Genomic DNA, 27,859 nt, shown 5'->3' with positions numbered 1-27,859 from the left:
CGCCGCAGGAGAGTTCCGCCCTCCAGAGCCGGCGGTGGGGCGGCGTGTGTCTCGCCGATTAAACTCCGCACCGCCCCGCGCCCGGGCTGCGTTGCAGAGGGGCGGCGTGGAGCGGGCAGGGGGCCGGGGTGGTTGGCGGGGGAGGGGTGTCTGGGTCCCGCCGGGCCGCTTATCCCGCCGCACGCCGCCGCCGCCCCGGAAGCGCTCGGCGGGCGCCTCCATGCGCCGGCTCCTGGCAACCGGCGAGGCTGAGGCGAGCGGGGCCCGGCGCCCAGGCCCGAGGCGCGCTCCGGCCCGCCGCCCGCCGCCGCCGCCATGCTGCGGGGGGCGCAGGAGGGGCAGGTGACGGCCGTCACCAGGGCGCTGTCGGCCGGTAGGTACCGCTGGGCCCTCGGGAGGGGGGCGGGAGCGGCCGGGCCGCGGGGCTGCAGCCTGTGCCGAGGCGGCACCTCGGAGGGGGGAAGGGGACCGGGGCGTCGGTACCGCGATCTGCCGCCGCGGGGCGGAGGGGGGGAGCGGGGCTTCCCCTGGTGCGAGTGCGTGGTGCAGAGGAGCAACACCACCACCACCACCCCCCCCCCCAGCACCGGCTGAGGCGGTAGAGTGGCAAAATCGCCTGTTCCTGAAGAAGTTTTACTTTATTGCTGCGCTCTTCACGTGTTGCCTCCGCCTGGGCGCTCGCTGGCGGTCGGCGTGAGAGCAACAAGTCTGGTTTGTCGGCCAGAGGCAGCGGGCATCGCTCCACCTCCAGTGCCTCGGCGCCAGTTGTCCCCCCGGTTACCCCAGCGAGGAGGATGCTGAGCATCATTTAACGTGTGCGCTCCTTTCGCTTTGAAAGCGGCTCTCGAGATTTGAGAGCACAGTGAGGTGTTCGGAAGCTACTGCCCGATCGGCGTGTGTTCTGGTTCCTGCCAGCTTTAAAGCAGCCTGGTGTTTTTAGAGCTAACTAGAAGATTTGCCGGTCTGCAGCCTCGTGCAGTACTTTTATGGGCTTTGATGGGTTTTAATTTAAAGAGAAAAAAAAAAAAAGTAAACCACAGAAGATGAAGTTGCTTTTGCTTTTATGTTTTTGCTTATAGCATCAGTACTCTGTCAAGTGGAACCCGTGGGAAGATGGTTTGAAGCATTTATTAAGAGGAGAAACATAAACGTTTCTGCCTCTTTCCAGGAGCTCGAAGATGAGAAGGAACTTTCTGAAGAATCAGGAGATGAAGAGTTGCAGCTTGAAGAATTTCCTATGTTAAAAACCCTTGATCCGAAGGACTGGAAGGTATTCAGTTGATACAGATTAGTGTTAATTATTTTTGCTGAAAATCTCCTGACAAAGTTATCTGCCATTCCCAGGTGATAAAGATCGCCGCCTTCTTCCCTTCCCACCCCAAATGGAATTGGTTTGCGTCCCTTAGTGTTACAGCTGGGTTTGTGTTTTGCACACATAACCGTTTGATGAGGGCAAACTCACCCACGCATCAGCATAAGATCTTAGTCTTGAACTGCTGCTTTTCATTTTACTGCATGTAAGCAGTAGAAATGTCTCTTCCCGCTGTTACCACCTCCCTTATTCTGGAATTGTGTTAGCACTCTTAATATTAAAGACAGCAATTCAGTTTTCCAATAATTTAACATTCTAGGATCCAGTGCTTTAATCCAGTTTAGATTAAGCTGCTTGAATTTCTGCAGTAGTGGCTCACTTTATTGATATTTGGTTATTCAATAATTACAACCTTTACAACAACTGTTCTTATAACCTCTTCCTAATACTTATTGAGAGAGGGAAGAATTCTGCCTCTTGCTTTTAAAAGACTGGGAGGAGAACTGTTTTTTTGCATGTGTTTTGGCTTTGTAGGTCGCATTTATCAGTGTTGATTAGGGTTCTTTTTTTTTTTTTTTCCTCAGAATCAAGACCATTATGCAGTTCTTGGGCTAGGAAACATAAGATACAGGGCTACTCAGAAACAAATCAAAGCAGCTCGTAAGTACCTTTCCTTCATAAGTGTACCTTTTTTTCAGATATACGCAAGTGTTTTCCACACGAAAATACATAAACGACGAAGAAGCTTTTTACTGTTCCACAGACCTAAAAATGCCTGCTCTTTGATTTGTGTTGCTTACTAGCCTTCTGAATTCACATCACAGCTCCGAAATCCACAGGCCTAAAGCTAGGGAATGAAAAAATTTCACTGAAAAATCTCAGCTTTCTTGCCTGTGGGTTTTTTTTGTCAACAACCTTGAGACTATAACTGCACGTTTCTGCATTTTTGAGTCTGCAGCTGTGCTCAGTGAAAGGCAGAGAAATACAACTAGCCCTGCCCCGTGTGTTTCAATAGGTTGGTACCTTGAAGACCCCTTGTAATGGTTAGCTGCAGTGTTAATGGTAGCGAACATTTAAGAAGTACGCTGCTGTTATCATTCTGATTAGACTGAGCGTTGTAAGGGAATGGAGCAGTAGCTCTTGAATTTTCAGGTATTCAAGTAACTAAAATTTACTTAGGCCACTGAGAAGCTTGGTTTTGTTCTTCTGTGCTCATTTTACCCTGTGAAAACTGTAGAGTTCCTGTGGCTGGATCTCTGGGATATTACCACGCCATTAAAAATGTAGTCTTGTGAGGTTAGGTTTCTATGACGTTTTGGCTAGGTAAACAATAGAACTTGGAAGTGCCAATGTGCTGCTTAATGATGTTGTGGGCCTGTGACTTAAATCATGACGTGATTCAGAAGTGCATGCAGGTGATTTGGGATATTTTATGGTACTTGCATATGAAGGAACAACATATTTGGCTTCAGAACTTTTTTTCCTAGAAAGCAATGTGACCAAGAGTTGACTTAGCAAGAAGGATGCAGTTTTGAGAAATGAGGTGATGGTTTTGTGAGTGGATCTTGCAAATAACTGTATAACTGTAGTGGTGTGAGGAGAATTACTGTTCCCAGTGAAACCACAGATACTCCCAAATGAACATGGGTGGAAATTAGCAAATCACCAATTTGCCCAGGAAATTATATTGCCTCAGATACGTGTTGCTTAGCAGTGCCACTGTGGAGCATGTGCTAATATAGAATAAAGTAATACTTATTCTGGTGGTGATTAGTGGTGTCACTATCCTTGTCGAGCAAGAACTGGGGCATCTCTCTCTTTAGGATCCTGATAGCACTCAATTATTACATGCTAGTATAGAGATGTGAGTCTTTCTCACCAGTTTATACTGTGCTTTCCTATTTTTAACAAGGATTCTGGTTTGTTTCTCAGAAGGCAGGTTGCTGTAACTACTTGCATGATACCTTCTCTGTGGTATTTTATAGTGAACCAAGAAGGTACAATTTGCGTTGTATGACAATATGGCTGGACCTTTTGGCAAAGAAGTAGGTTTAAAATCTGACTTTACTGTTTAAACACTAGCACAACCTCAGTAGCAACTTTAGTAGATACTCTGTGTTAAGTTCTATCTTAGGGTTTAAGGCCTAAGTAGAGAGAGAACTTGACCACGGTCTTGTGCGTGTGTTTAATGTTATCCCTGAGTAAGTGCAGCAGTCTTCACAGGCTCATGGCTGTAGTTCCCTTGCTAAATTTCATCTTGGATTGTGTTCAGAACTTGAGTAAAGAAATAGAAAACAATTTTTATTTTATCTGAACTATTTTGCTTTTCATTAGAAATAACAACTAAAATTACATTAATTATCTTTCTTTATTTTTTCAGTATAATTGCACAGGGAATTGTACAAACTTGCACAATTAAGGTCCTGAAACTGCATTATGCTTTTTGAAGCTAACTGTACGCTTAGAGTTAGTGAAGCACTTTGCTATGCATAATATTGGAATAAGTCCCAGAAAATCAGTACTTCTTCAGCTGATGAAGGTGGAATAGTTTCTGAGTTGTGGTTATTTTGTGTCCCAGCAAAGATGAAATAATTTTAATTCTGACAATAGTGTTAAATCAAACAAAATTCATTAACGCATATATTTTTTCTTCCTGATGTTTGGGGGAGGGGGGTGTTTTTCTATTTTTTTATTTCTTTTTTTAAGTATCTAATTAGATAAATATTAATTGGATTTATTTTATTACTTTGTAGTTTATGAGAAATAAACTGATGATGATGAAGCATTTCTAATCATAGCGCATCTATTTACTAGATAAATCCATGGTTTTGAAACATCATCCAGACAAGCGAAAAGCTGCAGGGGAACAGATAGGAGAAGGTGATAATGATTATTTCACATGCATAACTAAAGGTAAGCGATTGATCTCTTTTTTTTTTTTTTTTTTTTTAGATACTCTTTCAATCTACTTGATAATCTGCAATGTAAATACAGTAAATCTGTAAATGTAGTGCTTTATTAGGCTTTTAAATAACTGTCAATTACTAAAAAGCCAGAGAAGTTATTTTTCCCTTTTAGAAAACTGCCTCAATAAATAGAGATCACATTAATATAACTTCCCTTGGGGTAGAAGCAGTATGGGAATGCAGCTGATAGATGTTTGTCTGCCAGGCTGCTCCGTGACAAAATGTGAACACTTGTAGCAGCATATGCAAAGATGAACCACTAGAGGTAGCCACGTACCTGGGATAAACTCTTGTGCTATGAAGTAGTTTCCCTAAGAAATGAACAGCAGTTGGAAAATCTGAATTCTAATGCACTTACTCTGCCAACAGAGGATCTGTTGATTTGATGTAGGATATCAGTTACTTCAGCTGCTCTGTTTTGCCCACAGTTGACCGAGTGAACTCAACTGAATAACATTTCCTTTCTTGCCAGTAGTGATCTAGAAGACCACTGCTGGCCAATTCCAGAACCATAGGGAGTGTTCTAGGTGTATGACTTATGCCTATAGAAATGCTTTGGAGTTTGGCTTTTTTGTTTATTTTAAACAATTTTTTTTTACTCAATAACAGTGGGGGGAAATCTTGGAATTGGTGTGTTCTAAACATTCTTCTTCTGGGTGTCTTCTTACAATACTAGTTAAAACGTTAGATGATGTATTAGACAAGCTAATAATGCTTTCAGCCTCCCTTATGAGTTGTCAAAAGGAAAAAAGTTGCCAAAGAATTTTTTTTTTCATGTAGTTGCAGTCCTGTCAGAAACTGGCAGATATTTGTAAGAACCACCTGCACCTGAATTCAGGAATGTCCTCTGTGTTCTACATGCAAGGAGCAAAATATGTTTCCCCTTAACTGCTCACAATCTAAGTGTAAGGATAAACAGAAAGGAAAGCACAAAGTGGCATGGAAGAGGAGTAGTGCTTCCAGGCAGCACCCTGGAGGAAGGACATGCAGTGGTAGGGAAGGGGAGTCTGGAGAAGAAGCAAGTGGTATTGGAACGGAGATAAGAAACTTGGAAAGGCAGGAGTATGTAGGTGGGATTCAGGGCTGGTCTGACAAAGGAATGAGTGGGAGACACAGTGCCGAGGGAGCTGAGTCTGTGGGAGTAGAATTGGGGATCCGTATGGAAGGGAAATCTCCTAAATGGAAGAGGAACCAACAGATGTGCACAGAAATTTTTGCATCAGGAAAATGGTATGAGGGTTATTGAAGCTCCTAGCTTGCAATGCAGAGGATAATTGGGGTCATTTAGAGTACTGGCAGAGGGAAGTCCCTTCCCAGAGGCGAATGGAAGACTGTCAGAGAGCAGCTCATTGGTAGTCCCTTGCATGCCTTCCTCTCCGCATTAACGTGCACAGTGATCAATTTACAGAACCACAGAGCACTAAGGTCTCCTCCAGCTTATCACCTTCTAGATCTGACCTTCACGGTGCAGTGTTCTCTGCCCAGGGATGCAGTCAGAGAAGCTCACGAATGATCACAACACAAACTTGATTCCTTGGATGACTTTTCACTCTTATTGAAAAATAGTGGGTATTTTGGAACTGACAGACAAAGTAATTCCACACTTCCTGGAGAGAAAACAAGAGTTTACTGAAGCGACAGTGTGTGTGATTTCCAGGTTAAAAGATTCAGTAATGTGATGCTCCCCAACTGCAGGATTGTAAGAACAGGAAAACTGGGGGCGTGTGCAGGTTTGGCTAGTAGCTATGTGGTGTTTTATACTCTTTCTGTGTCTCAGTACAACTTCATCATGAGCTACAAAAATTCTAATGAACGGCTCCTGTTCTTGCCAGTTCTGATGACATATTAACTCAGGGACTGCTTTTACTCCGTGCCTTAGTAGACTGTTTTGTCAATTTATCTGCAAGGATCTGGTGTAGGATAAAAGCCTGAAGACGTCATGCCCAAACTCCCAGTGTCTGAACTGAATTTACTGCTATAACATTATTTTAAATATAATCTGGTTTGTTACACCTTAATGCTTAAATGTGTTGTTTTTCATAAACATTTTCCTCCTACTTGATTTAACAGGAATTGGCAGCAGTGCTACTTGTTGTCACTAAAATAATTAAATATCAAGCTGTACTGAATGATAGATCAAACAGATCTGAGAGCATCTTTTTAAACATTTAGCACCTTTTCTGTAACATTCTCACCTTGTGGGGAAGACCCACTTTAGCCTCATGTTTTATGTCTGGTAACTTTTTTTCAGCTTATGAAATACTATCTGATCCTGTGAAACGACGAGCATTTAACAGCATAGATCCTACTTTTGATAACTCTGTACCTTCCAAAAGCGAAGCAAAAGAAAACTTCTTTGAAGTTTTTTCACCAGTTTTTGAAAGAAATGCCAGGTAAGCTATGTCAGACTGCCTCTGCTGTTGATGGAGAATCAGCATTTGCAAACTGTTCTGGCATTGTGTTTGTAACAGGTGTGATTTTAAGGGATGCTGGGAGATGCATTGATTTGCTAGAAATGTAATACAAGTAAAATAGTGTATTCTCTATTATTTCATTTTAAAATAATCTGAACTGTTACACTGCTGGCATTGAGTTTGACCCATGAGATTACAAAAAAAAAAAGTCTGTTCCTGGCTCCATAGTACTTACTGTCCTTTTTGTACAACACATTGTTTCATCTTAAGAGCTGTTTATTATACCAAGTGTGTATATGCCACTGACTAAAAATTCCTTTTTTTTATGATTTTCTTACGATGGTGAGACATTAACAGAAGACAATAGTTATGTTCACAATTTAGCTGTTTAAAAGAGAAGATAAATGTAACTATCAATATTTGGTGGTTCTCTCTTAAGGTGTGTGACTTTTTTCTGCACTTGATTCATGCTTGCCAATTGACTTTGTATTAAGGCTATCACAATAGAAGTCATTTCACCTTTTACCTGTATGAAAAAGTGTTTTATTGTATGAGACACAACACATTCTGAACAGTCCGTTGATTATTTAAAGGAGATTTATTGACTCTTTTATCAAGTGTTCCACAGATTCAGACTGTGGTTGTTAGATGGGTTGCTCCCTTCTTTGCTTGGAAACGGATGCTATGTCATGGGATAACAAATTCTAGAGCCTATGGAAAATTTCCCCTCTTTGTAGGGGAAAAAATGGAATGGAGGCAGAGCATGCATTATTCCCTCATACTCCATTAGAATATGTAGGAAACTTCCTGTGGCCTACCACAGAGCTGAGTTATTCACAGAGCACCTTTTGTCCACTTTCTGTAAGCTTCTCCACCAGGAGAATGTGTGTTGAGAATTGAATATCTACAAAGACAGCTTGTGCACCAATTTTGGGCCGGAGTGTTTTTTTTTCTGGGGGAGCTCACCCAAAAAGGCCCAATGTGGAGGATGTTTAGAAGGAACTCTCCTGTTTTATTCCTCTTTCCTGATGCCCTTCTGTGTTGGTGAGAAGAAGCCCCTGATTTGGTATTTTGATCTGTACTTAACATGTGCCATGTTCTGAAGTAAGATTATATACGTTATTTCTTGAATATATCCATTTATTTTCAGGTGGTCAAATAAGAAAAATGTTCCTAAACTTGGGGATATGAACTCATCATTTGAAGAGGTAGATGCGTTCTATTCATTTTGGTAAGTTACCTGATACCTCAGTTTCTAGTCACGCTATTCAAGACATACGATATAAAGGGCTTGCACACCCTTTTGTATGTAGGTTGTTGGCCGTGGTCTGTTCTGACCTAGTAACATCACAAAATTACCCCACAGCTGTTTGGTCCCTTCCACAAACTAAGCTGTCTTTCTCTGAGCTAATACATCCGCATTGTAAATTCACAATTACAGCGTGAGCTTCTGACAGTTCTCTGACCACAATGGCTGTGAACCGAGTTGACCCACAGACTAGAAGTGGGGTTCATCTCACTTAACTTGTTTTCAGTCAAGGTGTCTACTAGGTATTTAAGCTACCCTAGTTAAGGGAGATCTGTCTAGTCCAATAAAGTCGATGGCTTGACTCATCTGCTAAACACAGATGCTTATATAAAGACTGAAGTAATTTCTCTCTGAACTCCACAGACTGCAGAATATCCCCACTGTCTATAATGGGAGCTTACACAACTGCAGTGTAGACATTTAGACTTGGTGAGACTGATCCCATCCTAAAATACATTCTGTCCTACAGTACAGATAGATGTAAATCATTACTTTCAATAGCATCTTGCGTTTTGACTTAACACAGTGGAATCACTGTAGGTGCAGTATAATTGTAAATTATGTACTATAAATTGTAAATAACAGCATAATTGCCTACAAAAAGCTAATAGTAAAAAAGGTAGATTATTTGTAATAGTTTTGCTGTTTTCTTTTTTATTCACTTTTTTCTTTTTTTTTTAATTTACTTTAGGTATAATTTTGATTCCTGGAGGGAGTTTTCCTATTTAGATGAAGAGGAAAAAGAAAAAGCAGAATGGTATGTAAGTAAAAAGAAATTTGGCAGGAGACTGAGGGATTGATACAGTGAGATTTTCCAACTTTCTATTAAGACTGTAAGTCGTAGGAAGAAAGGTAGCTGAACTAAGACTGAATTCCACTGTCCCAGCTTAGTAGTCAGTCATGGACTTGAACTGGACTGACTGTGGGCTTTTCTTTGTCTTACTTGTGTAATTGAAGCAGTTCTTGCCTGCAGCACAGAGGTCTTTCTGAGGTACTTTGAAATGTGTGTTAAGTTCAGACTTGCAGTTCCAGCAAGTCCCAAACAGAGGTGGAACCTGGAGCCAGAAGAGTGGATGAGTAAGCAAGCATCATGTCCCTCTCCAACTCTTTATTAAACTGTGCTGAGACAAGTGATACTTTCTAGAATATAGAGAGATCAGTTCTGATGGCTTGATGTTAATAAAAATTGTGTATTTGTTGATGTAGTGATAGTCAGACCATGTTGCCATTGGAAAATATGTTCTATTTTTATCCTTCCTACAGTTATAAACACAGAATGTTCAAGTACCGAATCATTTAGCCTAACATGTATTTCACAGGACACAACCTTTCACTTAGTCATTCTTGTATAATCATAACTTGCATTGTATGTAGCTCTTCTTCCAAGTTTGAATAGAAATCAATTTTGTAGCTAAGATTCAGTGATCAGCTTGCTTTATGGCTAAAAACTGTGCCATATTTAGGCTATAGCTGGGCATTCATTCCTCTTCTCTTATGCCTCTTCCTACTATTAAATTTTTTGAGTCTCTCTGGACCCCATGTTCTCTCTTCTGCGCAGGTTCTACGAAGGCACTGCAGTCAATTCCATACCCCTTGTATTTTTGATGAATTATACAGATTAATCTCTAGGCTTCTCATTGGAGGAAGGCTCTTGAATTATTTGCGTAGCTCTTTTTTGTGCTTATTCCTGTCATTAGTGTCCTTCTATAAAAATGTTTAGACAAATGGTACATTGCATGCTATACTTCAGAGATAGAACTATGTTTTAGCTTCTGTTCAGATGGTCATGATTCTTGTTATCCTTTCTTGCCAAAGGTGATGTTGCTCCTGTTTTAAACCTTCAGTCTACTTGTAGTAGTCTCCTACTCTGTTGTGGGGATTATTTTCATTGTTCTGAGGTGTATTGTTCTGTATTTGGTTGTGTGGATGAGGATATAGAACCCCACTAAAAATGTGCCTCTTTCTTGACAGCACTGACAAATATTTTCAGATTACTTAGCCAATTTTCAATCTGTTTAACCTGAGCTGTATTTTACTGGAGTGAATCTGACGTGATTTTACTGGAGTGTAATGGTACTTCACAGAAAGTGTTCTTTTTGTGCAGATAGGTTTACTTGACATGCCCTATATTCTGTAAAATGGAGATAATTGACATGGAGATAAAGGGCATCACTGCCCTTTAATTAAACTTATACCAACATTCTAGTTGTTTTGCTTGGGTTTAACGTTAGGACAAGAAGTGGATTGCATTTAAAAGAAAAGTACCCATGATCTTATTCCCTGCAATGATAGATAAGCAGCTTGTTTTGTCAGGTTTATGTAACTGTGTAAATGCTTAGCACTTGTGACATGAGCTTGGGGCCTGGAACTTCATTTTTTGAAGTATATTTTTGAAGTATTCAGAGAAAAGCATCTGTGTGGAGGGAAACTTTTGTTGAAAAGTTTGCATTCTAACAGACTGACAGTGTAAGGTAGTAGCAGTGAACTAACTATGCTTTCCCTTTTTAGTCGAGATGAAAGGAGGTGGATTGAAAAGCAGAACAGAGCTGCCAGAGCATTGAGAAAAAAAGAAGAAATGAACAGAATTAGGACACTTGTTGGTAAGCATACAAGCCACTGTTTTTTTAAAGAGAGATTTGTTAACTAACAGTGGAAGTCTCCTGTGTTTCTTTTTGTACATGATGCATCCTTTCTTCTGCTAGATAATGCATACAGCTGTGATCCCAGGATAAAGAAATTTAAGGAGGAAGAAAAGGCAAAGAAAGAAGCAGAGAAGAAAGCAAAGGTAGAAGCAAAACGAAAAGAACAGGAGGCAAAAGAAAAAGTAAGTTACACTACTTTATTTGGGTTGAAAAACCCTGGTTCATTCACACCTGATCCCCCCTGCTTCAACTTCTAGATGTGTCAGAAAGCTACTGTTAGAATTATATTGGTGTTGTCTTTGATCCCTGTGCAACAGGCAGTGGAAGACTGGCAGCCTTTTGAGAATGAGATGAAAACAAGGAGCACAGATCTGAAACAAAAAAACTTTTGAAACTGAGTTTTGTTGTTGCATACACTTACTCTGGTTTAGAGGCAGTCATCAAATTCTGTGCCCTACTTTGGTTTTTCATAAAATGGATACAGCTGCTTGCCTTGTGCACATGGTCTTTGAATGGTTGGTTGGTATGAAACACTTTGACATAACATAACATATTTGATTAATATTAACAGTTTGGAAAAGATGTCTCTTCCTGAAAACAGTACCAGGAATCAAAGGGAACATAAGGTGCTAAAAAGTTACTTAAAATACAATACTGGAGCACTGCAAGATTTTATGTTAATCATGCAGGAGAAATGTTGGACCACTGTGTTTTTGCAAGCTTATACTCTTGGGGCAGGCACAGGAAATATATTGAAGTTCTATATCTTCATTGTGAAGGAAGTCAAGATTTATAAATGAGGGGGTCTTCATAGTGAGTTAATGCCAACGGTATATATTTCATCACCTCCCTCAACATTCTTGGAAAACCAGTATTGATGTACTAAAAAACAGAAGCAGCACATTTTAATACCGAATGACCCTATAACAGTATGATTTTGTTGAGCTTTTTTGTTTGTTTTTTGCTTTTGATTGCAGCAAAGACAAGCAGAATTAGAAGCAGCACGGTTAGCAAAAGAAAAGGAGGAAGAAGAAGTTAGGCAACAAGCATTAGTAGCAAAAAAAGAAAAAGAGATACAGAAAAAAGCAATCAAGAAAGAAAGGCAAAAACTGAGAACGACATGCAAGGTATTTAAATATTATTATACTGAAATACAGGTTACATCAGTGAAATTACTATGTTTGCTTATATCAGACCCTATCACATGCTTGCTTCTTCTTATGGCTGGAGATGGGTACGGAAAGTGGGTTTATCATACTTACACAGTTTTGAATTATGAGTAAAGCTGACCAAACAGGTCCAAACACAGCAGTGCCTGAAGAATGCTGTGTGTTAAGCCTTTGTCTGAAGGAACAGGACAATAAAGTTCAAGAACTTTGTAGAACGTGTATTTCTGCTTCCAGAACTGGAATTACTTTTCTGATAATGAAGCAGATTGTGTTAAAATGATGGAGGAGGTGGAAAAGCTTTGTGATCGTCTTGAGCTAACAAGGTAAGTTTTCCTTCTGCTGATTTCTGCTCGTTTTGATACCCGTCTTTCTATTAGCTATCCGTTGTAACTTAATAATTTGTTTTTAGTCTGCAATGCTTGAATGAAGCACTTACATCCACAACAAGGGAAGGAGGAAAGGCGGCTGTAGTAAAACAGGTAATTATGCTGTGTCAAACCAAAATAACAGAATAATTTGATTTGTGTAATCTACATGACTGAATCGAATTAAGATACAACATAGCTGCTGTGGAATCCTGCCTGTTAAGCACAGACCTGAGTTTCAGAGTCCCCAGGCAGACTTGATCCCTACTCCATTTTACACAGTGCAGTTCACAGCTGGTGAAATAACCAGAGCCAGCTGAGAAAAAATTACGCATTTTTAACTAGTAAAGGACACAAAACTGACCGTTTGTACAGTATACAGAAACAGTAGAAGAATTTAACTTTGCCCAAGGATGGGTAGCAATTACCTAGAGGGGAAGGAGGGCGGTCTTAACCTATTCTGTTTTGCAAGAAAAATCCTAGTCTAGTATCCATGACCTGGGGCTAGATCCACAAAAGGACTTAAGTGCTGTAGGCACGGGAAGGGCCAGTGGGTTGGACACCAAAGTATGGGAAAAGACACTTGATCACAAGATTTACAAACTTCAGCAAGGATCTGCCTAAACTTGCCAGCAGGGTAAAGCCATTTGGACTAATAAAGCTGAACCCACATCCTGCCGAAAGCATAAGGTGCTTTCTCTCATCTGCTTTGGATTCACAGCTGTGAACTTTCTTTCCTGGTGGGGAAGATGATCTGTCCCCATCCCAGGGTCAGGTTTACTCATTGGACAACTTAAGACTCAAATCCCTCTTGTCCTACAGGGGACTGAATCCAATCTCCCCATCTCCAGGACAGCGTTCCAAACATGGGACAGTTACCTTTCTGCCTCTCTGTTAAAACTGTTCCACTTTTGCATTAATAAAAATTATCTATCAGATAATTTTCCTTTTGCCAGGCAGATTTTATTATGAGGTAGACAGAGAGAAACCTATTTTGGGCATCCTGCCAAAAGGTATAAGCGCATAGCTTTTTTTAATACTGTCAAGACTGGACTGGGTATACTCAGAAGCAGATACATTAAAGATATGTCACACCACAGTCTCAAGATGTGATTACAGTTCACAAAGATATGTGATGGATAACTGAAGTTCTGCTGAATTGCTTGCTGACAAACTACACGTGGTAAGCACTTAGTAACTAAAATCTGGGTTGTTGCAGTTAATGCGAACTAAGTACAACCATAGTAACAGAATTTCTGGCATAACCAGGCTTAGGTAGCAGTTAGGTTGGAAGATTTGGCAATCAGTGTGTTCAACATGGACATTTAACTGCCCTCGCTAGTCACTTTAGGTCCTTAATACTTTTATAGATCTGTCCCTGTAAGCTGGTGTTAGCCTGGACATTCACACTATATTCAGAAGTTTTGCCTAGTCCTGGGACCATTAATTTAATTTCCTAGGGAACTTGTGATGGATTTCTGCTCTAGCTCCTAATCTGGGATGGCCAAATTTACGCAGAGGATGGAAGGAAATAGGACTGGAGCAGATAAGCTCCTTCATTTCCTTATATATAATGTACAGAACAGAAACTAAGCAAAATTCAAGGCCCAAAGCAATTCCAGAGAGAGGGGGTTGTGTCACTGTAAAATGTAAAAATAAATAAATAATGCTTGTTTACAATCCTTCAGATAGAAGAAGTAAATGAACAAATAAGGCGAGAAAAAGAAGAGGCAGAAGCTCGTATGCGCCAGGCAACAAAGAGTTCAGAAAAGTCAACCACTGGTGGCGGAGGGGGAAGCAAAAATTGGCCAGAAGATGATTTACAGTTGTTAATTAAAGCTGTGAACCTCTTCCCAGCAGGGACTAACTCAAGGTACTTCTCAGGTTTGGTGTTAAAAGCCCTACTAACAATTTTTAATTGCATGAAAACAGTTTAAAAATTAGTTTAAAACAACCATAATACAATTTATTTTCAGACCACTCTAAGTATGATGTCAGTTTAAGGACTCCCTGAACTTCCTCCTTTTCCTTGACCGTTGAGCAGCCTGTGGTTGGTTTGTCTTCTCTTAGTACCATGCTCCCTGTGTCACTGGAGTTAGCTATGGCTCTGTGTGTTGTTTCCCCCTCAAACCTGGGCCTCAGTCCATCAGCAAGATTCTGTTGAGGTACATGTTTGTATAGGGCTTACTACAGGATAGAGTCTAGTCATTAAAGCAGAGAAGAAAACTGGAACAGTGACCATGATGCGACTGGGTAGGAATATGAGTAAGCTACTTCCAGTAGCTCCACAATAAATGTGACGTTGGTTTCTCCTCTACACAGTGGGAGGAAAGCAACCAGATATACCAGTTGAGTGCACCAGCTCTCTTTAGGGGATAGCCAAGGGAAAGGCTGGAATTCACAGAAAGTAGCACTGACTATCAGCTTACTAATAAGCATCAATAACGGGAGCATGCCTTAAATTCTGTTCCTTCCCAGGAGTGAAACGCCTTCTTCCATTTAGGATTCACAGATATCAAGCCTCTGTTACCAGATTTACTTTTTAAAAAAAAACAAAACAAAACAAAACAAAAAAAAATAACCCAAGCTGTCATACTCTTTATGGAGATGATACCAGTACCTATTTCTGTACTGCAGCTCAGCAGTCGAGTACTCACTGAGAGCACAGGCCTAGATACGATACTCCTGTTTGATCAGGTGCAAACATTCTCTTCCTTTTTCTAAGGATGCACTAGGAATAACTTTGGCACTAGGGCTGTTCCAACTGTCTCCTGTTGAAGCCGCTTTATGTGAGATTTTTTTTTTTTTTTTTTTTTTTTTTTTTTTTTTTTAGGTATTCTGGGGGCAGTAGACACAGGGTTAGTAGGGAATTCAGTAAAGCAACAGCTGAGCAGAGTTTTGAGGATTAGAGTTTTGCACTTACACCTCATTCTTTTTCTGTATTGGAAGCCAAGAAGTTCACCCAAGCTGACTGAATTCTTAAGGGAAACGTCTGCATTTAGTGACTGAAAGCTTTCCAGAATAATTGCCATGAGAGTTTATATGTATTTAAGTATGATTAAACTTACTTAGGCGTTGATATAAATGTGTACAGGAGCTTGACTGTAGCTTGTATGAAGATAAGATAGTATGTAATGTGCTGGTTTACACTTTCTATCCTTTCTTTAGGTGGGAAGTTATTGCCAATTACATGAACTTGCACTCTACTACTGGAATAAAACGAACAGCAAAAGATGTCATCAATAAAGCAAAGAGCCTCCAAAAGCTTGGTATCTATATTACCTTATTTTTGCAGTAAGATGGTCTGCATTCTTCTATATAGCTTGATTTTCTTTGAACAGCATTGTGCTTCTGTTATCAGAAAATCTTCTGTATATCCCCAAAAGAAATGTAGTAGTAGTGTTTTAGTAGATTTAGAGGAGCACTTCTGTAATTCAGTATTTTCAGCGTTATGGCTATTGTGTAAGTCACCACCTCATGAGTGACTCTCAGGAATTCTCTGAATCTAACTTGATGCACAAATGTCTGGGCCCCATGTATTGCCTAGGCTCCTCTTGTTTCAAGAGAAACAAACAAGCCTCTGAGAAAGCTCTCTACAAAGTAAAGGATCTAGAATAAATGGAATTGATGAAGCTATAGAGATACTTTAAAAAGATTCATAGGATCCAACACCAGAGTAAGACACCTAAATTAATGTGGCTCATCTCTTGTGGTAAATGGAACCTAGAGAGCTCTGGAATAAGTTCTCAAAGAAAATCAAAACATTCTGCTATAAAACAAAGCCCCCAAAGTTTTCAAGAAGTTTCTCCGTTCCATACCACACACCTGCACAAGGAGACCCAAACTTTCCCAGCATTCCTGCTCCTCTGACACACTTGTCCTCTGGGTAATACATGAGGTTTGTACCACAGCCCTTGAGAGAATAATCCCTCTTGATTTCACTGAAGTTGCAGGTTCAGGCTTAAGCTTGTACAGAGAAAGTACTCATTTGAGCAGTATAAAGCAAGATAGGGATTGGAGAGCCTGACAGTTTGAGCAAGGTTGTTTGGACCCTGGAAGATTATTTTGTTTTTTTTATCTACCAATCTCTTTACCATCATTTTAAAGGAAGTAGGAATTTGGTTTTTTGATTGTGTGACTATTAGTTTACAATAATCTGCTATGCCTGGCCTTAATGTTGTTGCAATAATTATTCTGTTCAATGTCTGCTGCTCATAGACCCTCATCAAAAAGACGATATAAACAAGAAAGCGTTTGACAAATTTAAAAAAGAACATGGTGTGGTGCCTCAGATGGACAGTGCTGCCCCCTCGGAACGATTTGAAGGTAAAAGTGAAAAGAGAGCCTTTCTTGCAGAGTTTTCGCCCCTGTGCATCATAGTAAGAAAGGAATCCAGAATTTAAGACTTGCTTACAAACAAACTTACTAACTTAGAAACTTACAGAAAGTGATCCAAGCTCTGTTAGTGGATTTGAGGGTTTCTGGTACACACAATACAAGCCACAGTTAATGAAATGGTGACGGTTTGAAATGCTTCCTGGTGAGGCAACAGGTTAAGTCTGATGCTGACATTATCTGTTCCACCAAGGGTGCTACATTTTCAGGTAAGAGGAGGCCTGAGGGGGATGCACTTGAAATACAGGATCATCCTACAGCTAAGTTTTGGTCTCCTGTTAAACCCTAAACACCTCCCACCAGGTCTTCCAGACACTTGCAGAATGCTGTTTCCTTACCAAGTGTTACTGAGACGCAAAAAGAAAAGCTATATTGCTGCCCTAACGATGTAGCTTCCCAGGGCAGCTATAACGATCTAACACCCAACTGACAATGGAAGATGTTACTTTTAACTTCTCTGTGCTTTATTTAAAGATTCCAAAGGCCACTTGTCCAGTCAGTTTCAGGGTTGTGTTTTTGTTTTTTTTTTTTTTTTTCCTTTCAGGCTTTTAGTACTGGGTAGCCCTTAAGTCAGACTAGTTGTATCACAGAACTGCAAGGATTTTAAATCAACTATAATAGATTTTATAATATTTTCTTAGGTTTATATTGTAGACTTCTTGTTAACTATTTTTTTTTTCTTACTATCATTTTTGTATTTAAAAACAGGATCACCTTTAGATTCATCCCCTTGGACTACAGAAGAACAAAAGCTTTTAGAACAAGCATTGAAGACTTATCCAGTAAATACTCCTGAAAGATGGGAGAAAATAGCAGCAGCTGTTCCAGGCCGGTCAAAAAAAGACTGCATGAAGCGATATAAGGTAAGATACCTCACCTCCTTCTAGGATTGTAATTGGCCCAGGTCTTGTTAGAATCCTTTGCTTTTAGTGTTGCCTTCTGCACCAGAGACAGTATCTGACAACAGCAAACTAGGACAAGATGGAGCCTTATGCAGAAACTTTTTTGGTAACTCAATCCCCAAAGAGCAGTAAAGACTATGTTTTCCTCAGTGGAAGTAGGGGCTCAGGAAGCTGGGAAGGGAAGTCTGTCTCATGAAATCTGTCTTACAGTTTGACAGCAAGCTCTGGTAGATGGCAAAGTCCTATCCCTAGCTTCTTGTAGGTAAAGTTCCTGCTAGAGGGGAAGTAGATGAGCATTGACCTTCCATTAATTTATTTGTTTCTAAGATAAATTGTTTTAAGGTATTAAACTGTCTAAATTCCTCACTATGTTGGCATAGAGCGTTTCAGGCTGAATATATGTAGTGTTAACAGTGCTGTGGTTTCAAACAAGTTCCACATTAAGATAAGCATCTCTCTTTTTCCCAACTCTCCAGGAACTTGTTGAAATGGTCAAGGCAAAGAAAGCTGCTCAAGAACAAGTGATGAATGCTACTAAAGTCAAGAAATGACTCTTACTGACAATCTTTGTTTTATAATAAAAATGCAAATATTGTACATGTTTTCATTCCTTCCTTAATTATACAAATACACAGGACTGACTGGTTCTTGAGTTTTAATCTTCTCAAATGCATTTCTCCAACTCAAAAGCTTTAAGCAGGGGTGTAGAAGGTTTTTTGTTTGTGGCTTTTTTTTTTTTTTTAAGCTCAAACATACTGAAAGTTCTTGCTATTCACTACTCACGAAGCCAATACATGCCACTGCAGATTTTGTTATACTCCGGAAGTTGTTCAATGGGACCTGGAAGTTAAAGAAAGTTGGCCATGACACATGCTAAACTGATACCAATTGGCGTGGAAGGTTATAGGAGGTTAGGGAAACTTGTACAACATACCTACGGCAGCAACTGCAGGATGCTTATCATAGATGTACTTTGTGCAAACTTCTCTAACAGTCTGGGCATCAATAGCCTAAAAGGGGTAAAGAGACATCTATGTTACCAATCCCATCTAAAAAAATATTAAGAGCAGTGATTTTAATCTTAAATAATCCAGGGGAATAGGCAACAAAGCAGTTGAAAATTTTCTCAGTTGGAAACAGTTTAACTTCTGTATTGTCAATTCCTGTAGTAATTAAATTTCTTAAGGGCCTAACTTAAAAGCTGCAACATGAGTGCCGCTTACTTCAATTCTTGCCTCAAGTTCTGGAATTGGGATTCGGCGCTTGTAACACAGCATTTGCCTTCCAATGTCTTCACAGATTGGCGTGGACCCTGAAATAGGGGAAAATATGCTTCAGTTATCAGCATACACCTCCACTAAGAATAAAAATCTCTTATAAGTCTCACCATCAAGTTGTAGCAGCATATTTGTCTTTAGAAGATTTTTTGCTCGCGCTACTTCATTTTCTGTAACACTTCTGCAAAGTCTTATCCTGAAAAATAGTTAAATCCAAAGGCATTAAATAATGGTAAAGCGTAGCACACAAGATTGCCTGTGATAACGAGGTGCATATACATTAGTACACCTACCAGGCACATATTTTCTATAGACAGAGCTGGTAAGAGAATTTGGTATGGAAACAAGCCATAGGATGCAAAGCATAAGGGTAGGGTTTTTTGGAAGCATACCAATATACCTAAGAGCAAGTTTTCCCCCTTACAAGAGCTATATTTCATTTTATTAAATAAGTATTTTGAGCCAAGTGTAGTCCATATTTGCTATTTTGAGAACAGCTGTTGCTAAGATAGCAGGAGCCAAACAATTAAAGGTAATAACCCACGAGGCAATCCATTACTTCCTGGCTCTTGGCAAGATAATGATTCATCACACTACCTAAGGAACATTTCACAAGGACAGGGGGGTGCATTAGATATCTTAACACATTCATGTCACAGGAATAGTTCATATCTTCTCTGGTGCTAAGCTGCAGCAAACAGACAGCTAAAGTGATGCCATTTTTCTCCACAAGTTGTTTACAAAGATCTCATAGAGTAATGGTACATGAGAAGCGATCTATGTGGTTAGACTCCTCATTCTCAACTTTTGTTTCAACTTCACCCACTTTAAATCAGTGCTCTTAAATAACCTGTTTCTAACCACATCTGTAGTTCAAGCATTACAGGTGCACCTATGGACATCCTTCCAATTCAGATCTAAGTCTTAGATGAATTAATATTATCTAGAATCCCAGCTTTCAAAATAACCTGTATAACAGCTGGCCTACCTTACATCATTTAATTTTTCCATGTACTCACTAGAGGTCTATGTAGCACCACCACCTGTTACACCATGTGGGATAGCAACTGTGTAATGGGTAACTACCAATGGTGTTTGTAGGTAATTGCACATTCATTATTCTCATTCACGAGAATTTACTCTTTCAGTTGTCAAATGCGGTTCATGGGCACTGTATACTGACTTAGTAGTATTCTAAAAGGTCTGATGCATTTTCATAACTCCTGTCACATGCAAGTCAAAAAAAATCACTGCTGTATTTTCTTGCACAAGGAATGCTAATATATTAACTACAGTTACTATTTATTCTTCCAGGGCAGAAAAACCTAAACCTTAAACTATTCACTCCAAGTAAGGGCGCCAGAAACTGTTGGGACTCCACATTGAGTGTCAAAGTTTAGAACTTCATGCATTTGTTTTTTCCAGGCAAGCCTAAGCAGACAAACAAAAAGATTCTCTTTAAATGCTTGCTTTTTTTAAAACTGTATTCCTCCACCAAAAACAACTTTTTTAGAGAAAGAGTTGTTAGCTTACCATTCTCTCTGAACAAAGTGCACCATGTCCTGTATTGTGGATGGCTCACAGACCATATAGAGTCCCCACAGCCCTGTATCAGTGTAGCAGGTGTTGAAGGACTGGAAACTGTGACACAGGTTACCATGGCACGCAATCTGAGCAAGTTTACTGGATAAATTCTGCTGTGGCAAAAGAAAAATATATTACTTTATGAAGTTTTTTGAAAATCTGCCAGTTACCTCCATGGTCTCCTGCATTGGCATACAAGTATCTAAAGGGTGGCTTGAAGGAGGATGGAGCCAGGCTCTTGTCAATGGTTCCAAGTAACAGGACGAGGGGCAATGGGCACAAGTTAGAACACAGGAAGTTCTGTTCAAATACACGGAAAAACTTCTTTACGGTGAGGGTGACAGAGCACTGGCACAGGCTGCCCAGGGAGGTTGTGGAGTCCCCTTCCCTGGAGATTTTCAAGACCCGCCTGGATGCAGTCCTGAGTAATGTGCTCTGGGCAATCCTGCTTTAGCAGGGGAGTTGGACTAGATGATCTCTAGAGGTCCCTTCCAACTCTGATAATTCTGTGATTCATTTCAATGATGACAGAACAAGTAGTAGTATCCACAGGCTCCAACGGAAGCTACAAGGTTAATTATCAGCTCTTTGACTTAATAGTTTCTTTCTTTGCATGTAATCTCATGTTTCCAAGTAACAGCCCAGATCTAAGCCAAAATAATAAAGCTACTTCAGTTCAAGAAAGGGATAGTAGCTACTGATACCTGTATGTCATTAGAACCTGTGGGTATGAAACATCCAACTTTCCATGAGGGCTGGCAGACCTCAAGTCATCTCTATTTTGGTGGTTTAGAACCACTTCCTAAGATTTTGGTAGATCTTGGGCAATAAATTCTCTCAGACTCATGATTGGATCCCCTTCTCCCAGTCCAAAAAAGGACCTTCAGAAATAGCCATAAAGAAGCAGTAATGCTATCAGATAGGTTAGAATGGGTCTGTACTGGCAGTAACCAAGCCAGAGAGATCTCACCAGCCCACCAGCCTCATTAAGAGCAGGAAGGTGCTTGCAGGTTCACTCACCACGCCTCCTCCAAAGGAACGATCCCAGTTACCTATCAGAGTATTTGCTACCATAAGTGGGATTGTATCTGGGTGTGACCAGCCAGCTGCTTCAACAGCTATGGCAATGTGCGCCAAGGGCATCTTGTCATCTCTTATACGGATCTGTGGGAACACATGAAAGTAGCTGTAGTACAACATGTACATTGTAATGTACATGGGAAGTTAAGTGTCAGGAGACAGACATTTCCATTATATCTGGATTATAAAGCATGCAAATAGAGAACCAAAAATTAAAGCATGTGAAGCTTTATTTAACATCAACATTAACTAGTCTTCCCTGTGGCAATTTCGGAGCGCTTCCCCAACAGCAAGCCCAATGCCAGGTACAGAGAGGGCATTACAAGTCATTTTACAACAAACAGCAGCAAGGAAAGTTGAGGACTTCAAAATCCGAATAGAGCTGGGAATAGAACGCAGATGCCTTGGTTCTCTGCCATAGCCTTTTTATTAGTGATTCTCAACAAGTGGAAACGCTCCAACACTGTGGGCAAGGGGATAAAAGGAAAGCAGCAGCAGGGTAAGGGAGGTATTCCTCCAGGAACTGATGAAGCAGAAGAAGTGGCAGCAGTGAGGCTTGTCCAAGAAAGGCTGGAAAGTACTGCTTTGGAAAGCCGCTACTCCGTTGCCCTCACTGGGGGCAAGAAACCTTTTAATCTGCTGAGTCTGTGGCTGAGAAGCTCTTGCTCCTCAGCGAAGAGCATGTGTCAGTTGTGCTCACAGGGGATATAAGGGCCAGCTCAAAAAGCCGTCTAACAAGCTTACCTCACTACCTGTGAAGCTACAAGGTGGCAGGGGTGGCAGTCCTCCTTCTGGAGCAGATGGCAAGTTACCAAAGTGGCACTTTGCTAGGTCAAGTAGCTCATCATGACAGACCCCTGAACAAAAATATTTTACATACTTTGTACTGTTACTCTGTAAACAGATTACTTAAATTGCTGTGCAGTTTAAAGACTCAACCAAGCAGTAATTTAGCATTCCCCCCACTTTAATGACACACTTTCCAATTCCTCACACCTCCCTTACAGAGTAAGATCATCATTGTCACTCTCCTTAGTTCTCTTCAGTAGCGACCTATTAGTGTTATACCAAATCAAGCTGTTTGCTTTCAATTTCAAGCCTCAATGTTATTTCTCTTTCTCTGCTTTCCTTGCTACTTCCCTTTTCACACTGAACCCCTTCTAGGCCCCTCTTTTCCTGCCCACGTGGAAGAATGACCTCGGCCTCTAATTCACTTCTAGTTACTGGTTTAAGAATGTTTCTGGAATATTACTGAGGGGAAAAGAGAACAAAAGTTCAAAGGGTATGAGGGCACAAAACATGCAGGGCTGACAATGAACTTCCAGGACCTACTGAACAATGGGTAATTCATTACGCTGTTCCCAGAAACTTAAAGACCATGGTTTTAAGCAAAGTTTCACATGATCCACAGTGAATATCTCACACTAACCTCCAGCAGCAGCCAGTACCATTCTGGGTCCTTTGTAATGTGTTGTTATGTACTCGACCAAGTCATTACGGTTTATGGATCTAGAAACAGTCACGGGAACATCACTATTGCATCAGTAAAGTTCATTAGAGTAAGACAAGCTAAATGTATACAACAATACAATATCAAAATAATTTTAAGTTCTGCCAATGGACAGAGCTGTGCATAGAGGCAGAAAGCTAAAATAAGGGTAACTTCCTAAAAAGGAAATGGTAACATTTTGCCTTTCAAAGCCCTTCTAGCTTCCTAAGAATGAATGAAAATTACAACTCAGTCAGGTGGAGACAGGATCCACTAATGATCTCATGCCAATTTGAAAACAGCACATTTAACAGTCTCCTGGCCTGCGCTAGTACAAATGCTGAAAGAGCAGTGCAAATGCAGCTGTATCTACAATAATGCCCAACACCTGAACAATGGGAAAAAGAAGCATTTCCAATTTTGTGTCAGATGCATTTTCAACAAACAGGAGAAAAATATGGCAAATAATTAAGACATGCAGTAGACACCTGAAGTTCACATACCCTTTGATGCCTGCATACAGAAGAATTAAGGCAATAAGGGAATTTTTCTTAGTTATATCCAGTGCAATTTCAGCTACCTTCTAGGTAAAGATGAAAACTGACACTGTTCCCTGTGTTGTCAGATGAGTCTTCTCAATATACAAAAGTTACCACACAATCAAAGATGGCCACAAATTTGGACATACTTGATGTTTTCTGTGGGTCCCAAAATTGTCCGTCCCAGGGCTGTCTTCTGATAGGCTGTAGCATGAAGGTAATCAAAGACGACTTCTTGTAAATTGGTTTCAACCTCTTGCATCTCTCGAAGTATAACTCCTCGCTCACGCTCAATCTCTGCTTCTCCCAGGGTACTGTTCTGAATTATGTCAGCAAGAATTTCCACAGCTAATTGAAAATAGAGATGGGAACGGAAAATGTATTTTCAGACTGCCAGAAAAATCTGGTTCCAAAAGTAAAACCCATCCCAAAGACCAAATGGCCCAAGAATTGCAAGGGGACGTAAGACTTGGTCTGCAGGAAGGGAGAAGTCCAAAAGGTATTTTCTTTTGTGAATCTAAAGACAAAAATGTTTCAGATATCAACTTCCTGGCAGTCTCCTTTCCAAACATTCCTGTGAAGTTCAAGAAAGGACTTTTCACCCAGGAAGGAAGGGACTGTTACGCTGCAAAAGCATCATTCTGTGTTGTCACATCAGAAGCTGGATAAGCACTTCATTCTTTGCTGCTTTTCTGATGAATGAAAGCAGTTACCTCTTGGTAAGTCTTTCGAAAAAGCCTTTGCATAGTATACTGTTTGTTCCCTGGACGTATACGCATTCAGATGAGCTCCCATGTTCTCAATCTCGAGTTCAAGATCTAACTGAGATCTCTTTTTTGTTCCCTGAAATAAAACAATAAGAAAATCAAAGCAGACCCTTTAATTCACCTGCTCATCATTACTCCTCTGGAAAAGTCAAGGCCAAGAGAAGGAATAAGTCGTCTGGAAAGAAAACTGGCATACTAATCTCTCCAAGCTTGAAAGTCAGATATAAATCCTGCTATGCTCCCAAATGAAAATAAAAAGCTTGCAAAATGTAGACTATGTGTCTTCTAAGAGTATTACAAGAAGTTAAAAGTGAGTTAAAATTAGACCTGTGTTACTAATCTATAGTTGTGTATCTGCTACACAGAACTAGGACTTTAGCTTCATTTTCTAATGGAAACCAAAGTCCACTTTTTCTATCCTTGATTTGGAAAATTTATTTATACAATTCTGACAAAGTTCTTATCATTGATCTTTAAAGATAAATAACTTAGACATCCATTGTAGACTTCTACATTAATACTCATACTCACCTTGAAAGCCATATGTTCAAGGAAGTGAGCAGTTCCATTGTTCTTCTCATTTTCATACCTGCTTCCAGCATCAATCCAAAGTCCAACCTCATTGGAGAAAAAAAAAAAAGTCATCATTTTACCAGTTAGCAATGCAGCTTTGCTGTTTTTCTGTATGAACTACACTTAGATTTTCAAAACCTATTTTTAAATGGCTCTTTCCTTCAACAAAGCAGGTTTTCAAGAAAACATCAATCTTCACAAAAAATCTAATCACAAATAATTTACAAGAGCCTTAAGACTACTATTTCCTAGCTAAGTTTTAAGAACAATTGTTAGTAAGCATTGCAGGAATGTAATTTAGTTCCGCAAGGAAACGAACACACGTGAACAGTTACAAAAAACCCTTTCCTTTACAAGTTACCTACTGTGCACGTTGAGAGTCCAGAGTCTTCAGAAGCTACTTGCAAGCCGTTTTCCAGAGGACTAACCCTAGTTTCAGGAACATTTAAGATTACTTCTGTTGCTGCTTTGGAAGCTCTGAGCTTGCTTGTTCCAATGTGCACACACTATAAGGAAAAAAGCATCAGTCACACTCAGATTGTTAAGTTACATCCTAGGATGCTCTTCTGAAAAACATATTCCTGAACTTAAACATTAAGTTTGTGGATCTTTTTTAAAGAATTCATTTAAAAAGAAAAAAAGAACTCAGCACTGATTTATTTGCCACTACTTCACCTCAGGTATGCATTAACCTGACTCAGAAGAAAAACATGAAGTTAACTAAAACGGAGTAGACTGCATCTGCTTCCCTCCAATCAAATGATTTGACAGAAAAGCATGTTACTATCATCAGCCAGCCACCCTGACAGCCACACTTGTTTCCCAGTTTTGCCAGCAAGAGCCTGCAGGACCTTGAATATATCTTAACATCTGGAATTCTTTTGGGTACCTGCTTTCTAAAACAAAGTGAGGTATGGTCCGAGGGCCTATGTCAGGACTGCAAATCACAATCACCTGCTGTTCAGAACAGGGATATTGAAATTGCCACCTTTTATACAATCATCTGGCAATTAAAGCATATTAAATCAGAATGGGGTAGAAATGAAGGGGAGATGGAGGTTAAAAGAGAAAAACCTTACTGCACTTTTTCAACAACAAGAAATTTAAACATGTATCCCAAATGCATACTTTAAGCAATAAGTTATTCCAAAAATTATTTTAAATGTATCAAATAAACAAAGATTTTCCTCACCATGTGACTGCCCTATTTAGGGGTATAAAAGCACAAAGTACAAAATCCAGCTCTCACCCACTGTCCTCCTGGAATACCAATAGGTTAGCTCTCTCAAAACTCATGTGTTTTATGATCATAGGACAATTCAGGTTTGAAGGGACCTCAGGAGGTCTCTAGTCCAGCCTTTTGGTCAGACCAGTTTGCTCGGGGCTTTCTACAGCTGGATACTGAAAGTCTCCCAGGATGATGAGAAGCTGCACAGTCTCTCTGGGCAGCCTGCTCCACAGATTGACTGCCTCATGGGAAAAAGGTTTTCATATATCCAGTTTTTTCTCTCTCATTTCAATTTACACCCATTGCCTCTCATTCTCCAACCATGCCCCACTGTGAGGACCCTGGCTCTGTCTTCCTGACAACCTTCTCACAGCTACTGGCAGGCTGCTGTTACATCCAACCAAAGCTGTGTCTTCTCTGGGCTGAAGAAGTCCCAGACCCTTGGCCTCTTCTCATAGGGCACATGCTCCAGCTCACTAACATCCTCCTTACACTGAGCAGCTCAAAACCAGCTGCCATATTCCAACTCCCTGACAAACGCAAACTAATCACTTCCTTTGATGTACTGGCTGTGTTCCTGTTTGTTCAGCCCAGGCTGCTGCCAGCCTGTTCCGCTGCCAGACACACCGCTTGTCCACGCAGTTTGCTGCCCTTCTGTACCCCAGGCCTCTTCCACCCAGCTGCTCCCCAGCCAGTCACTTGCTAGCCTGGGCTGTTACAAGGGATCATTTTCACTGCTAGGCTGCATTACACGGAAGGAAAAAAACCCTGTGTTTGAAAACAAAATACCCCTCTCGTTTTTAGAAGGAAAAGCTTAGTTTTCAAACTGGGAGGATAAGGAAAATGACAGAAGGGGAGAGCTCTGAGATCAGGGCCTTGGGCAGCCTCCATGTAACCAGGGGAGAGGAGGGTTGACGCTTCCTCCGAGCTCCTCTGGGGTGAGCAGGGCAGGCCCCGCGCCGGGGCGGGGGCAGCTGCTGCCGCCCCTCTCTAAGGCACGGCGCCCCAGTCCCCGCGCGTCACCGCTCCGGCTCCCAGACGCCGTTCCAGCCCCGACTCCTCGGCACGGCGGGGGCCGGTCCGGGGTAAGAGCGGCCCCGGGGTTTGCTGCCTGCTCCCCGGGGCCTGCGGCACCCGGGCTCGCCCCCCGCATCACTGCGTCCTTTACCTCAGCCGAGCGGCGACTACACCTCCCGCCACGCACCGCGGCGGAGCGCCCACCCAGCGCCACCCCAACTACAAATCCCAGCGTGCACCGCGCCGCCCAGTCGCCAATCCCCCGCCCCCTTGCGGCAGCCTGGGCACCAGCGCTGGGAGCCACTGCGGCGCTTCGACCCTCCGCGACTCCCTCCCCTTCCCCACTCCACTGCCGCCTACCCGATCCCCTGAGCCGGACGCTCTCACAAGTCGACCAGACCACGGCAGGAGAAGCCGCCGAGCCGCTAAGCCTGCTGTAGACGCAGCCATCTTGGCGAGCAGGTGGGCGGGGCGGTGGCAGACTTCCGGCGGGTGGTGCGCAGGCGCAGAGGTGGCCCCGCCCCGCCCCGCCCAGCCGCAGGGCGCCTCCCTCAGGCGGCGCCCGGGGACACCGGGACGCATCCCGACCCTACCGTCACCACCCGGCCACCGGTTAAAACTGCCTCCTCGCCTTTACCTGCCCTTTTCCTGACCAGCCTCCGTAGCAGGGCGGTAATTTCTCCTCCCCTCTCATCAGAGGCCCTTACTGCTGCCACTGCCCGTGGCCCCAGGAGGGGGTTGACCTCTTCATGAGCAAACCAACGCTGGGGCCTCGTCCAAAGCTCTACGGTGTGGGCCCGGCAATGGGAGCGGGGCCCAGTACCTGATCTG

The 27,859-nt window shown here is 41.5% G+C and overlaps 2 protein-coding genes across 3 annotated transcripts; one reads left to right on the top strand and one right to left on the bottom strand.

The window, feature by feature from the left end:
• The first annotated feature begins 225 nt into the window (after positions 1–225).
• Positions 226–18,104, top strand: DNAJC2 (DnaJ heat shock protein family (Hsp40) member C2). Its single transcript, XM_082498663.1, has 17 exons — positions 226–373; positions 1,080–1,270; positions 1,897–1,972; positions 4,127–4,225; positions 6,530–6,671; positions 7,843–7,923; positions 8,693–8,758; positions 10,510–10,601; positions 10,704–10,825; positions 11,621–11,770; positions 12,047–12,135; positions 12,222–12,291; positions 13,866–14,050; positions 15,346–15,446; positions 16,396–16,503; positions 17,281–17,435; positions 17,951–18,104. Exons 1-17 carry the CDS (start codon positions 316–318, stop codon positions 18,023–18,025), a joined length of 1,860 nt encoding a protein of 619 aa, XP_082354789.1. The 5' UTR covers positions 226–315; the 3' UTR covers positions 18,026–18,104.
• A 69-nt stretch (positions 18,105–18,173) lies between these two features.
• On the bottom strand, positions 18,174–27,499 carry PMPCB (peptidase, mitochondrial processing subunit beta). Of its 2 annotated transcripts, none has more exons than XM_082498664.1 (13): positions 27,389–27,499; positions 25,149–25,289; positions 24,742–24,828; positions 24,157–24,286; positions 23,593–23,791; positions 22,845–22,924; positions 22,160–22,272; positions 21,356–21,499; positions 20,285–20,448; positions 18,862–18,947; positions 18,698–18,786; positions 18,409–18,484; positions 18,174–18,314 (listed from the first exon to the last, which is right to left on the bottom strand). In XM_082498664.1, the coding sequence occupies exons 1-13, from the start codon at positions 27,476–27,478 to the stop codon at positions 18,250–18,252; spliced, it is 1,464 nt and encodes a 487-aa protein (XP_082354790.1). In that variant the 5' UTR covers positions 27,479–27,499; the 3' UTR covers positions 18,174–18,249. The 2 variants fall into 2 exon arrangements, with proteins under 2 accessions (XP_082354790.1, XP_082354791.1); XM_082498665.1 differs by having other exon boundaries at positions 20,285–20,445.
• Positions 27,500–27,859: the final 360 nt, after the last annotated feature.

Source organism: Vanellus vanellus (assembly GCF_965231255.1).
Source record: "Vanellus vanellus genome assembly, chromosome: 1".
Taxonomy (NCBI): Eukaryota; Metazoa; Chordata; class Aves; order Charadriiformes; family Charadriidae; genus Vanellus; species Vanellus vanellus.
This window is presented reverse-complemented; position numbering and strand designations above follow the sequence as displayed.

Coding starts and splice junctions, on each gene's coding strand:
- PMPCB (XM_082498664.1), bottom strand. CDS start 27,478: ATGGCTGCGTCTACAGCAGGCTTAGCGGCTCGGCGGCTTCTCCTGCCG. Junction 25,290..27,388: donor CGTCCGGCTCAGGGGATCGG/GTAGGCGGCAGT, acceptor TTTTCCTTATAG/TGTGTGCACATTGGAACAAG. Junction 24,287..24,741: donor TTGAACATATGGCTTTCAAG/GTGAGTATGAGT, acceptor GTTTTATTTCAG/GGAACAAAAAAGAGATCTCA.
- DNAJC2 (XM_082498663.1), top strand. CDS start 316: ATGCTGCGGGGGGCGCAGGAGGGGCAGGTGACGGCCGTCACCAGGGCG. Junction 10,602..10,703: donor CAGAATTAGGACACTTGTTG/GTAAGCATACAA, acceptor TTCTTCTGCTAG/ATAATGCATACAGCTGTGAT. Junction 17,436..17,950: donor ACTGCATGAAGCGATATAAG/GTAAGATACCTC, acceptor CCAACTCTCCAG/GAACTTGTTGAAATGGTCAA.